The sequence below is a fragment of the Labrus mixtus genome, chromosome 12 (assembly GCF_963584025.1).
Source record: "Labrus mixtus chromosome 12, fLabMix1.1, whole genome shotgun sequence".
NCBI classification, from domain to species: Eukaryota; Metazoa; Chordata; class Actinopteri; order Labriformes; family Labridae; genus Labrus; species Labrus mixtus.
The window spans coordinates 25,630,997-25,642,888 of record NC_083623.1 but is presented as its reverse complement, the minus strand read 5'-3'; the positions used below and the strand labels follow the sequence as shown (position 1 = coordinate 25,642,888).

At 44.5% G+C, this 11,892-nt stretch overlaps 1 protein-coding gene across 1 annotated transcript in view; it reads right to left on the bottom strand.

Annotated features, from left to right (window-relative positions):
• rev3l (REV3 like, DNA directed polymerase zeta catalytic subunit) overlaps positions 1–11,892 on the bottom strand; it is a 75,634-nt gene that overhangs the window by 6,328 nt on the left and 57,414 nt on the right. The window contains exons 18-29 of the mRNA XM_061051264.1: positions 11,698–11,809; positions 11,194–11,309; positions 9,791–9,909; positions 8,825–8,943; positions 8,514–8,655; positions 8,025–8,269; positions 6,889–6,997; positions 6,425–6,631; positions 3,593–3,702; positions 1,858–1,972; positions 1,314–1,451; positions 754–944 (exon numbers count right to left, since the gene is read on the bottom strand). Of these exons, the coding sequence (XP_060907247.1) occupies positions 754–944; positions 1,314–1,451; positions 1,858–1,972; positions 3,593–3,702; positions 6,425–6,631; positions 6,889–6,997; positions 8,025–8,269; positions 8,514–8,655; positions 8,825–8,943; positions 9,791–9,909; positions 11,194–11,309; positions 11,698–11,809 (1,723 nt within the window). The remainder of the gene's footprint in view (positions 1–753; positions 945–1,313; positions 1,452–1,857; positions 1,973–3,592; positions 3,703–6,424; positions 6,632–6,888; positions 6,998–8,024; positions 8,270–8,513; positions 8,656–8,824; positions 8,944–9,790; positions 9,910–11,193; positions 11,310–11,697; positions 11,810–11,892) is intronic.

Sequence of the window (11,892 nt, the reverse complement as noted above, 5' to 3'; positions counted from 1 at the left end):
AACTCTGAGTGAAACATGTGCAGCTCCTCCTGCAGATAAAGACCGTACTGAATTAGGAAAAAGGGCGTTCAAGTGTGCTGCTTCCTCTTCTTGGAATCGGTTGCAAGATACTCTAAATCTTCGGGATCTGATTTCCTTGAATGTTTTTAAAGGTCGTCTTAATGATCTGGAGGCAGAAATATCTGACTGTAGATGTTTTAGATAACTCATATTGCCCTTTTTGATCACTTTGTTGCTGATGACTTATGACAGATTCTGATGAATGGTTCTTTTTGTGATTCCTGTATTTATGTATTTTATGTCTGAAACCCTGTAAATTGTGCTGCTGCCTGTCTTGGCCAGGACGCTCTTGTAAAAGAGATTTTTAATCTCAATGAGACTTTTTCCTGGTTAAATAAAATAAAAAATAAAAAAATAATAATAATATCAGGAGTTTTCTGCAGGTGTGAAAACTATCTGATAGGTTTCATTCATGTTTTGCCAACAGGAATGAATAATCATGAATCATGAATAATAATGACTCTCTATAGATCCTTTATAGAGGAGGGTAGAAGTGTTGAGAGTAAAGTCAAAAAGGTGAACCTTCAGTGTATCAGAAAACATACTTCTAACAATGATAGATGAGAGAGTTGCATTTATCTCCACATTTCAACTGAAGTCCTTTTTTCCCTGTAAATGGACACTGATGTTCTCCGTCCCTCTCTCTGTCACACACACACACACACACACACACACACACACACACACACACACCTGGTGAGCTCAAGGGCAGGCACGCAGGCTCCAGGTCGATACGAGCCACTGCCCCGGTACTCCTTGGCAAAGGTCAGGTCCTGCATGCTGGCCCGGCCGTCCAGAACCTTCACACACTGACGCTGCACAAACTGCTTGACCTGGCTGATGTCCCGCGTCTCAAACAGCAGCTTGATGGAGCGCTCCAGGATCTGAAGAGAGCACAGAGTGATGATGTCAGGGGGGAGAGAGAGAGAGAGAGAGTGAACGAGGGTGTATCAGAGAGAGGAGATGTTGCCCTGCAGCAGGGTTCATGTGATGTATCACTAAAGGAGAGGTAATGACTGCTCTAATCTTGTGATTATGAGATATGAACTTGAGAAATCACAGAATTCACACTCAGATTTTATCAGCATGGAGACACAGAAGCAGCCGTGTGCCTCTTCTCTGAGTGACACGTGTGAAGCCGTCTGAGTAAACGAGAGCGGGAAGAAAAGCTGGCGTGGCTGTGATTGGTGGAGAGTGGAGCGAAACAGGGGAGGGAGGGAGGGAGAAGGAGTGAGGGTTGGTTTGCCTGTTACCTTGGAAACAGCAGGGCAGCCGTCGCGCCGCACCGTCTCGATCCCTTTGGCATCAAACACCGGCTCCTTCTGGTCAAGACTCTCGTACATGTAGCCTACGTAGCGCTTCTTTGTCTGCAGCACACAGGGCAGGTACACCTGGACACACACACACACACACACACACACACACACACACACACACACACACACACACACACACACACACACACACACACACACACACACACACACACACACACACACACACACACACACACACACACACACACACACACACACACACACACACACACACACACACACACACACACACACACACACACACACACACACACACACACACACACACACCAATGATTACCTCTGTCTTAACACATCCAACTGAAGGATCAAATTGGCAGAGAATGACAAAAATCCAAGTCAAGTTGAACAGACATCAGAGAGGTGTGTGTGTGTGCGTGCGTGCGTGCGTGTGCGCGTACGTGTGTGTGTGTGCATGTGTGTGTGTTCGTGTGTGTGTGTGTGTGTGTGTAAGCACTACCTTCTCAAACTTGAGCTTGACAGGTTTGGGGTTGGTTGCAGTCACCGCCTCTGCGATCTCGTTGCCGATCTTGAACGCCTGCTCTTTGGTGGCTCCCTTCAGCAAAACAAACATGCTGCAGAGACACAAGCAAACAAACAAACAAACTAACAAAGTCACCTTGTGCTGCATGTTTCCATCTATTCGCTCCTAAAGGGCCGCTTTCTCTACAATCCAAAATTTGAATCTTCAGTTAGAAAGATGAGCTGCCTCTCAATCTTTGTGCTTCTGTAATATGACAACCTGGACAGGAAGTCAGACGAGGAAACACACAAAGCATCCGGTTAATTTCAAAATATAACACAATATACGGACCAGCGATCGTATTTTTCATCACTTTATCAACATTACATCAAAACAGTCACCGAATGAACAACAATTCATCCTCAGAGAGACAAAGCAACATGATTGTTATTTCTCTTTATTCTCGTGTAATCTTGTAGTTCTCCTGTGATGTGAGTACAGATGATCATGGCTGCGCTCATGTTCCAGAAACGGATCCAGTGGGGCAGGGTGCGCAGCGTGCAACAGAGCAAAACCGTTGTGCTGACTGACCGCGGCGCACACAGAATATATGATGACTGAGGGTTAGAGCAAAGAGTTTGTAGGACACGCCCACCTGGAAGCGCACTCAAAATATATCCTGTGACTGCAAACAGAGCTGGCCAATCGGAGGAGAGCGGGCATGTGAGGAGGGTGGGCCTTAAAGAGACAGCAGCTGAAATCAGGGATTTTACTGACGCCTGTATCAGAGAAATAAGGAGGTTTTTTTGAGCTACACATCTCATAACACTACTTAATAGGTGTCCCAGAGTGACCTCATTAATGGTGAACGTGGGTATAACAGATCTCCTGATAATAACAGATAATAACAATAAACTGTAAAAATAGAAACGCCATGTGAGCTTCAACCCTCATTCATTCAGAGGTCATTAATAAATAAACGTATTTCTGCTGAGAGTTTTTTTGCTGACTTCTTCCTGACTCTCTTAATGAACAGAGATCTTCTCCTTCTTAGATTCATTTTGTTTCATTTAAAAAAAAAACAAACAGAAGCTCACACTTCTTATCATCCAAACACGACAGGAACACAAACACCAAATGACGACGTGAAAAGCAGCAGTCACAGCTTCTTCTTTTTTTTAACCAAGGAATTAATGAGTCCCTCGGAGCGAGTAGTCAAAACAATAAAACTTTTAATTTGATGTTAAGATGTTGGAGCTCTGCGAGATCACAGTGCAGGTGGAAACTGGAGCGCTCACATCTGTAACAAAGTAGTGACTCATCAACAGAGACTGAGAAACAGAGAGCAGTTTGTAGCTTCAGGCTCAGAAGAGTCTGTTTCACTCATTAGGAACACGTTCGACTGATGAGGATGCAGCAATGACACCATAAGCTGGTTTTCCAATCTATGTTTGTGCACTGGTTGGTCACAGGACATAAATGTCACTCCCCCCTGCCACTGGCTCGAGGTGAATTCTCCTGATTATATCCTGCTGTGTTCTCACATCAACTCACTCAGACTTGCTGCTAAAAAAATACTGTCAGGAGAAACTCCGGGTGAAGTCAGAGTGAAACATGTATCTGTTTGCGTTCACACATACATCTCCTCCTGGAGTTATCAGGAGTGTTTCAGGAGTTTTCTGCAAAGTGTGAACGCCCTGTATGACAGGATGCAGAGAGGACATCAGCTCACCTGTCTGTGTCTCCATAAACAACACGCGCTCCCCATTTCTTGGTGTCGTTGACCAGCTTGATGGCTCTCTCCAGGGTCTCTCTGGCTTTGTGGACGATGCTGTCTCCGACCTGGAAACAACCAACCAGAACGAGCATGAACAACAACAACAACATCTAAAGGTGACTGTTGAACTTTTATAGTTGGGACATCACAGAGACGGGCCTTTGTATTCTTAGGTTATTCAGATACCGTGATATATCGTTGTATGATTATCTTACAATACACTGATTATAACACTGTACTAATATCCAGGGACATATATCATGCATCGGAGCAACACAGCCGGACAGCTGGAGTGCAGAGACAAAGGAATTCCTGCGGTAATTATATATTACACTCGCAACAGCGCAAGGTTAACACGGTGGATGTGGTATAAAACCATTATAAAAAACCTTTAAAACACATAAACACACACACATGCTAAATGGACTTGAGCTTGAGTTCTTTTCTAGTCTTCTGACTACTCAAAGCTCTTTTACATCGCAGGTCACACCTACACATTCACACACTGATGGTAGAGGCTGCTGTGTAAAGAGTCCATCAGAAGTCCATTCATAAACATTCATACACTGCTGATGAAGCAGCAGGATAAACTTGGGGTTAAATGTCTTGCTCAAGGACACATTGGACATGTGGCTTCAGGAGCTGGGGATCGAACCCTGACCTTCTAGTTGAAAGGCAAAGACTAAAAACTTTGCAGCCTTCAAAGCTAATTTTTAAGATGTAAACTGGACCCTTCCTCATGATCTAAACACCTTATTTACGTTTGTACGACAAAACCATAACCGCTCTTCTAGAAGAAATCGTTTTTATTATCAGGGAAACCAGGGTGTGGATGGGTTGAGATCAACAAAACTTCAATATGTGATGTCATGAGTACACTCAGCCACAGACGTCTTTAAATATGTTCATCATTTCTATCACAAACACAACACTGCTGCCCCGTATGGAAGCGATTAGTGATCAGAATTCAAATGATAAAGCTAATTTGAAAATTCAAATGCATTAACAGAAATTCTTTTTAACTTTCAGAATATGGGTGTATTATGATTTGACTCAAAAATAAAATGATGATTAATTTATCTAATTTGAATTTTAGTTTTCAACTTTAAAAATGCACATTCTTTGACTAAATTAAAATGAGGAAGAAAATGACATTTGCTTTATCATTTTCAAAAAATGCCCCGCTACATCTGTATCACAATTCAAATGAAAAAGCTCATTTTAAAATGAAAATACAGTAACAGAAACACGTTTTAATTTTCAGATTATAGGTGCATTATTTGACATATATTTAAAATGAATATTCAGTCATCCAGTTTGCATTATACTTTTACTCTCTATGTATGCATATTGTATGACATCATTCAAATGAAAACTAAAAGGTCTTTGGCTTTTCGTTTTCAAACATGGCGTGCTAAAAAGTGATCATAATTCAAACCAACTCGAAAACGAATTGGCAAAGTGGACGACGCAGGAAAGTGACGTCAGACTCCAGCTCCCAGGCAGGCGAACGTAATATTTACAGTCTATGAGGCGAGCGGGCAGAACGTGCAGTACGATGGGTGGCGGGGTGAATCTTTAACGCTGATACAAGCTCCAAACTAGTTGTTGCCCTGATTTTGATTCATTTTTAGCCTTGTAGTTGATTATTCTTTTAATAACTACAAAACAACCTCTGAAAGGGAGAGAGAGCTCATACAGTCGGTCGAGAGGGAGAGTGTGTGCCATTATGCACATAGGATGAGAGACACTTTGTGCACAGAGCTGGAGAGATTATTTGAAACAGAAAATTCAATCGATAATCTTTTTTAATGTAACTAAGTTAAGCAGAGAAGAGAGTGATCTATAATCTATCAATAAACCGGTCTTAGGACACGTCTGTGTGAATTTCACGGCGTGCAGATGCTGAGTGACTCTCACGGTCAGAGATAGTGGGCATGGTGTCACGCGTGAGACTTGGCAGCTCTGGTTATAAAGCTGCTGCATCATGCTCGCTGAAAGTTCAGTGTGCGCTGAAAAAAACACTCCGATCACCACCTGTATCACAGTGTGAACTAAAGTCTGCCCTAGTGTTAAAGATTCACCCCGCCACCCATCGTACTGCACGTTCTGCCCGCTCGCCTCATAGACTGTAAATATTACGTTCACCTGCCTGGGAGCTGGAGTCTGACGTCACTTTCCTGCGTCGTCCACTTTGCCAATTCGTTTTCGAGTTGGTTTGAATTGTGATCACTTTTTAGCACGGCAAGTTTGAAAACGAAAAGCCAAAGACCTTTTCATTTTCATTTGAATGATGTCATACAATATGCATACATAGAGAGTAAAAGTATAATGCAAACTGGATGACTGAATATTCATTTTAAATATATGTCAAATAATGCACCTATAATCTGAAAATTAAAACATGTTTCTGTTACTGTATTTTCATTTTAAAATGAGCTTTTTCATTTGAATTGTGATACAGATGTAGCGGGGCATTTTTTGAAAATGATAAAGCAAATGTCATTTTCTTCCTCATTTTAATTTAGTCAAAGAATGTGCATTTTTGAAGTTGAAAACTAAAATTCAAATTAGATAAATTAATCATCATTTTATTTTTGAGTCAAATCATAATACACCCATATTCTGAAAGTTAAAAAGAATTTCTGTTAATGCATTTGAATTTTCAAATTAGCTTTATCATTTGAATTCTGATCACTAATCGCTTCCATAGCCCCGGTCCCTCGCTTGCTAGCTTTACTCTTCCTCACAGCGCAGACAGCTGATGGTGACCTCTGATGACCTTACCTCCACACTGGGCATGCGTCCAGAGTAGTTGGCGGCGGTGTAGCCGAAGGTGACGTTGGCGATGAGCTTGAGGCCGAGCTGCCGGGCGTCCAGCAGCCTCATCAGGGCTTTGTCCTGCTTGTGGGTTTTCATCGACTGCTTCACCATGATCCTCGTGTTCAGGATCTCCTCCAGCATGCAGGGCAGGACTCCTTTACGCACCGAGGACTGGACACAAAGAACAGAGAGGTCAACACACACGGATCCTGGACCAGTTTAAAGTTTGATTCAGATCCCTAGACAGCAGAGCATGAAGAGGAAACGTTCTGCTGACACACTTTGCCTTCCCAGCAGCTAATGACTCTTCATAAATCTGCTGAAGGACTCTGGGAGAGGATTCACGCTCAGGCCGAGTGTTCTCACATCACGCTCAACATGTGCGAGGTGAAAACTCGTCAGAGAGGAGGGCTCGTGGGACGCCGTACCTTGACGAAGGCGACACCGTTGGGTGACACGGTGATGTCATTGCGGAGCTGGTAGAGGAGCTCGGGAGGAACCCGCAGGGAGGTGCAGCCGAACCGGAACTCATCAGGCCTGAAACAGAGACAGGAGGAGTGTGTGAGTTTCTGTGCTGATCATACTCCTGAGATATATTTATGCTAACCTCGGGGTCTTAGTAACTTAGAGGTGATATTTTAAAAGTGCTGCGATAGATAAAACAGGCTGTGATGTCTGAGAGTCCGTCCACCTGGCAGACAGGTTCACACTGCCATCATAGGTGGTTAACCACATTACAGGAAGGATCCATGTGGAGACACCTTTTGGAGAGTGATTGTGACATTCCTCTTTTCAGGAACACAAAACTCAGCTGACAGAAACTATCACTTTAGTCTCTGGTCGACCACGGTCATGTTTGGTTTGCTAGTTTGTGTTTCAGCCTTTCAGTTCTTTCAGATCCAACATGATGGCCAAGTAGTGTACCTGGATTTCCCTTTAAGTCACAAATCCAAAAGAAATAACATTATATAATTAAAAGACAAACACTTTGATAAGGCGTCACTCGTCGGCCTGCTTCATGTTAGAGGGTTTCTTATAAACTCTTTGAAATGTTCAGAGGTTCCAGGAGAGGAACTGTCATCCACCCTGAAGCTGATCTGGATTTGAAACTGAAAAGCAGGAAGCTACTTTTCTCTTTATTCTTTAACCTTGAAAAAGTCGACATTTGCGTTTCGGAAAAAGACGTGTTCACGGCCCCTGCTGTTGCTATGCAACTACAGCCATCCTGGTGATAATGAGTGAGAAACACTCCTCAGCTCCGTCACTACAAACTTCAGCGCTGCTGCTTTGAGCTGTGAACAACATGCAGAGATCTGTGTGTGTGTGTGTGTGTGTACAACATGCAGAGATCTGTGTGTGTGTGTACAACATGCAGAGATCTGTGTGTGTGTGTGTGTGTACAACATGCAGAGATCTGTGTGTGTGTGTGTGTGTGTACAACATGCAGAGATCTGTGTGTGTGTGTGTCTGCTCCATTAAAAGTAATAAAGCAGCGCAGGAAGCGGGAAGCGGACTCTCCTGGCAGACATGCGACCTTGGCAGGCTAAAGTGGGCGTGTCCTTACGTTCCCTGGCTCTCCACGTGGCCCAGGCAGGTGGAGTAGCAGTAGTTGTAAGCGATGACGATGGAGGGGTACAGCGACTGAAAGTCCAGCACGATCACCGAGTTGCTGTAGAAGCGAGACTCAGGCTCCATCACCAGGGGAATGCACTGCGGCGCCCTCGCCTGAGCTCGCTGCTGGACGCTGGGTGTCACAGGGATGTAGTTCAGCGGCTTGGCCACACGGAGCATCATGGACTCGACACGGTACTGGAGGAACAGGAAGTTATAACAGGAAGGTTATTGTTGCTGCTGATCTATATCTATATCTCTATGTGCATGATACTGAAATAATCTTTATTAAGTCATGAAGGAGAGAAGTGATGAAGTCATGAAGGAGGGGTCATTTTGATCGGCTGACTTTAACCACCTGTGACCTCTAGCAGCATTAAGACGACAGCACAGACACACGTGGACCAATCAGAGAGTCAGAAACTGGTGTGTGTGTTGGTACCTGTGATCCTCGGGTCAGAACGTGGAAGAACTGAATCCCGAACACTCGGGCCAGCTCGCTGGTCCTGCCGATGATGTCATGCTGCTGAAGGAGCTGCATGGTGCCACGCACGCGGCTCACGTAATGGTCCACCATCTTCCACCTAACACACACACACACACAGTGATTTATTGTTAGACTTTAATAAATTAGTTCTTCAAAGGTCAGACCAACCCAAAGGTCAGGGGTCGTACAAACTTAACGCTGTGCTGGAGTGTGATTTAAAAAGTAAGCAGTTGACACCTCTGTGTGAGTGTGAGTCTGGCTCTAACCTGTAGAGGTCGGTGTTGTGGTCGAACCAGTCGGACAGAGTGCGAGGGCTGTACATGGGGAAGCGCTGGTGGAGCACGTGGAAGGCGACGTTCTCAAAGCTGTAGTTGTTCAACGTCACCTGAAAGAAAGAAAAAAAAACCCCACATATCTCAGAGCCTTTCCTCCAGACGTTTAACGCTCTCTTTTTGTGTTTTAGAGGAAATACATTTATTTTAGAGCGTCATGATGTATAATTTGTAAAATGCTGTCGAGAACATGAAATATCAACGCTTTACGACTCGTGTCTGTGTGAGAGACCGCGTTTTTACTCGATCTTGTCTCGGTCTAGGACTGGTCGGACTCCGTACTTTAATACAGGACCTGTGAGACCACAGCTGAGAGTCATTACTGTCATTACTGTGATTAGAAGGGAAACGCCTCAAACAAATAATTTTATTCATATCCCCCCAGTTATGGCTGCAACCTTCCCGGTGTTACGGTCTAAGTGAGTGACACGTCAGCTGCAGACATGAGGATTTGATTTATATTGATGGTCTTGGTCTTAACTCGGTCTGTACTGTATTTCTAATGTGATCGAGTACAGCAGGTAAAATGCTGCAGACGTTTCTTCCCGTTGGCCACCGACTTAAGCAATCTGCTCCCAGAGTTTAGGTACCTTTTCACCTTATCATTTAAACTACTTTATAAACGGGCTGAGGTTTAACAACACCAGAACTCTCAAGTCAAACTAGTTCAGTGTAACATGTTTGAGATAAGAGATTTTATTTAATATTTGACTGAATATCAGGAGGAAAGATTCCCTGTGCAGCATGAAAGCAGAGGAGAGCGAAAGAACAGAGAGGAAGTAAAACACTGAATCATTCAGACAGATGTGACAGTGTGTGTGTGTGTGTGTGTGTGTGTGTGTGTGTGTGTGTGTGTGTGTGTGTGTGTAGGAGGGGTGGAGGTCACATCAGGACACCTGCCTCAGTTTTCATCACCCTCCACAGGTTGAGGGTGATGCGCCCGATGATGCTGATCTCAGTCATGGTGTCGGCTCCGTACTCGTCCCTGTCTGCGCTGAAGCGGTTCTCTTTGGAGTTACCTGAGGACACGGACAGAGCCAGACAGACAGCCAATTACAGACGAGGAGGAGGAGGGGGAGGAGGAGGGGAGCAGCCAGAGACTCTCCATTCAGCTGATAAACACACACACACACGGGGAAAGACCCAAACACATTCAGAGTCACACACACGGGCTGTGCTCTTTCATACAGACACAAACTGGGACACAAAATAAAATCCTCTCAGAGTCAGTGGGACTCTCCGACATCAACAGCTGCTCTCAAACTGTCACGTTCGATAACGCACCAATGATTACTTGTAGAAAATCCTGCACATGTGCAATAAGCGACTACGAGCTTGACAATTAGAATGGGTCAATGTATGGATTGACCCTGATGTGGGACAGGAAGCTGACCAGCAGCTGAGGTTCAATGTATGGATCACGGGTAGAGTGAGCTCAACTGTTTCAAGCTCAGCGAAGCACACTGTGTTTTATTTGTTTTTTTACATCCAAGCTTGAAGATAAAGCGAGGTAAATTAGTTATTTTAATTACACAATCCTCTAACAAACACCTTCATTTAACCTGCAAGTCTCATTCAGCGTAATTTGACAATCGTAATCTCGTAATCTTTGACCATCCTCCATCGGCTTCCCCAAGTCCAAACGACCCAGTAGTGAAATATCTTAAAGCCAGACACACCTGAAGCAGAGTGTGAACTGTGATAAACACAACGTTAATTTGGTGTTGAAAATGTATTCACCTCCCGGTGGTGGTCCATTCAAAACATGTTTACCGTACATGAGAAATACAAGTTAACACAGAGGGGGCTCCGTTTCTGTCGGTGTCATGCTGCAAGTCCTTTGCTAACAGGTCGGTGATCCTGTCTATCTCCGCTTGTGGAAAGTGAAAGTGGGAGTATGAAGTCATCACACAGTCTGACTCCTCCTCATCCTCCAAGATATCCCACCTCTTAAAAACGATGCGCCATGGAAACCGGATTTTGGAGGACTACTACTACCTCCTAGGAGCGAGGTGTAAGATCTAAGTTTTACCTTCTGCGTACATTGGAACTACCTAGCTGGTGCAACATCTTAATCTAAGGTTAGATTTGAATTTACGTTAAAGCTAGTCTACGTTTGACGTTACGCATAGCTGCTACATAGAATGTTTTGCAGCACTCTGACTCCAAGACAAATCTCCCCAAGGGCTCAATAAAGTGTATGGCATGGAATGGTTAGTTCAGGAGTAGATTTTAGCTTGAGGTTCAAACACATGAACTCTGACAATAGACTGGATGTCGATGCTGTGGGAGCTCAGCTGTACCTGGCACTCGTGACAGCTGCTGACACAGATTCACTCCGAGCGCCGAGGCCCGTTGGAGGAGGTAAGACCAGGAGTGCATCTGGACCTCGTACCCCACCAAGATGTCCGGGTCGAACCTGACAGAACACACACACACACACACACACACACACACACACACACACACACACACACACACACACACACACACACACACACACACACACACACACACACACACACACACACACACACACACACACACACACACACACACACACACACACACACACACACACACACACACACACACACACACACACACACACACACACACACACACACACACACACACACACACACACACACACACACACACACACACACACACACACACACACACACACACACACACGTCAGGAGTGGTCGACGTAAAAGGGCTTGTTTTTAATTGTAGCACAAAAATCTCTTTTTTTAAATTTTAAGAGCAGAAGCTCACTCACTGAAACACACACACATACACACCTCCTCATGATGGCAATCAGCTCCTGAAAAAGCGCCTTCTCATCTGTGGCGTACGTCACCTGCAGCCCTGAGACACCTGACCTGACCAGCAGGGGCGCTGTTCCTCTGTGACCTGATGAGGGCAAATGGGGAATATTTTTTTTTGCACATTTCACACCTGAAGATAGAGAGCTTAAGAGAGTACACAGGAAACAA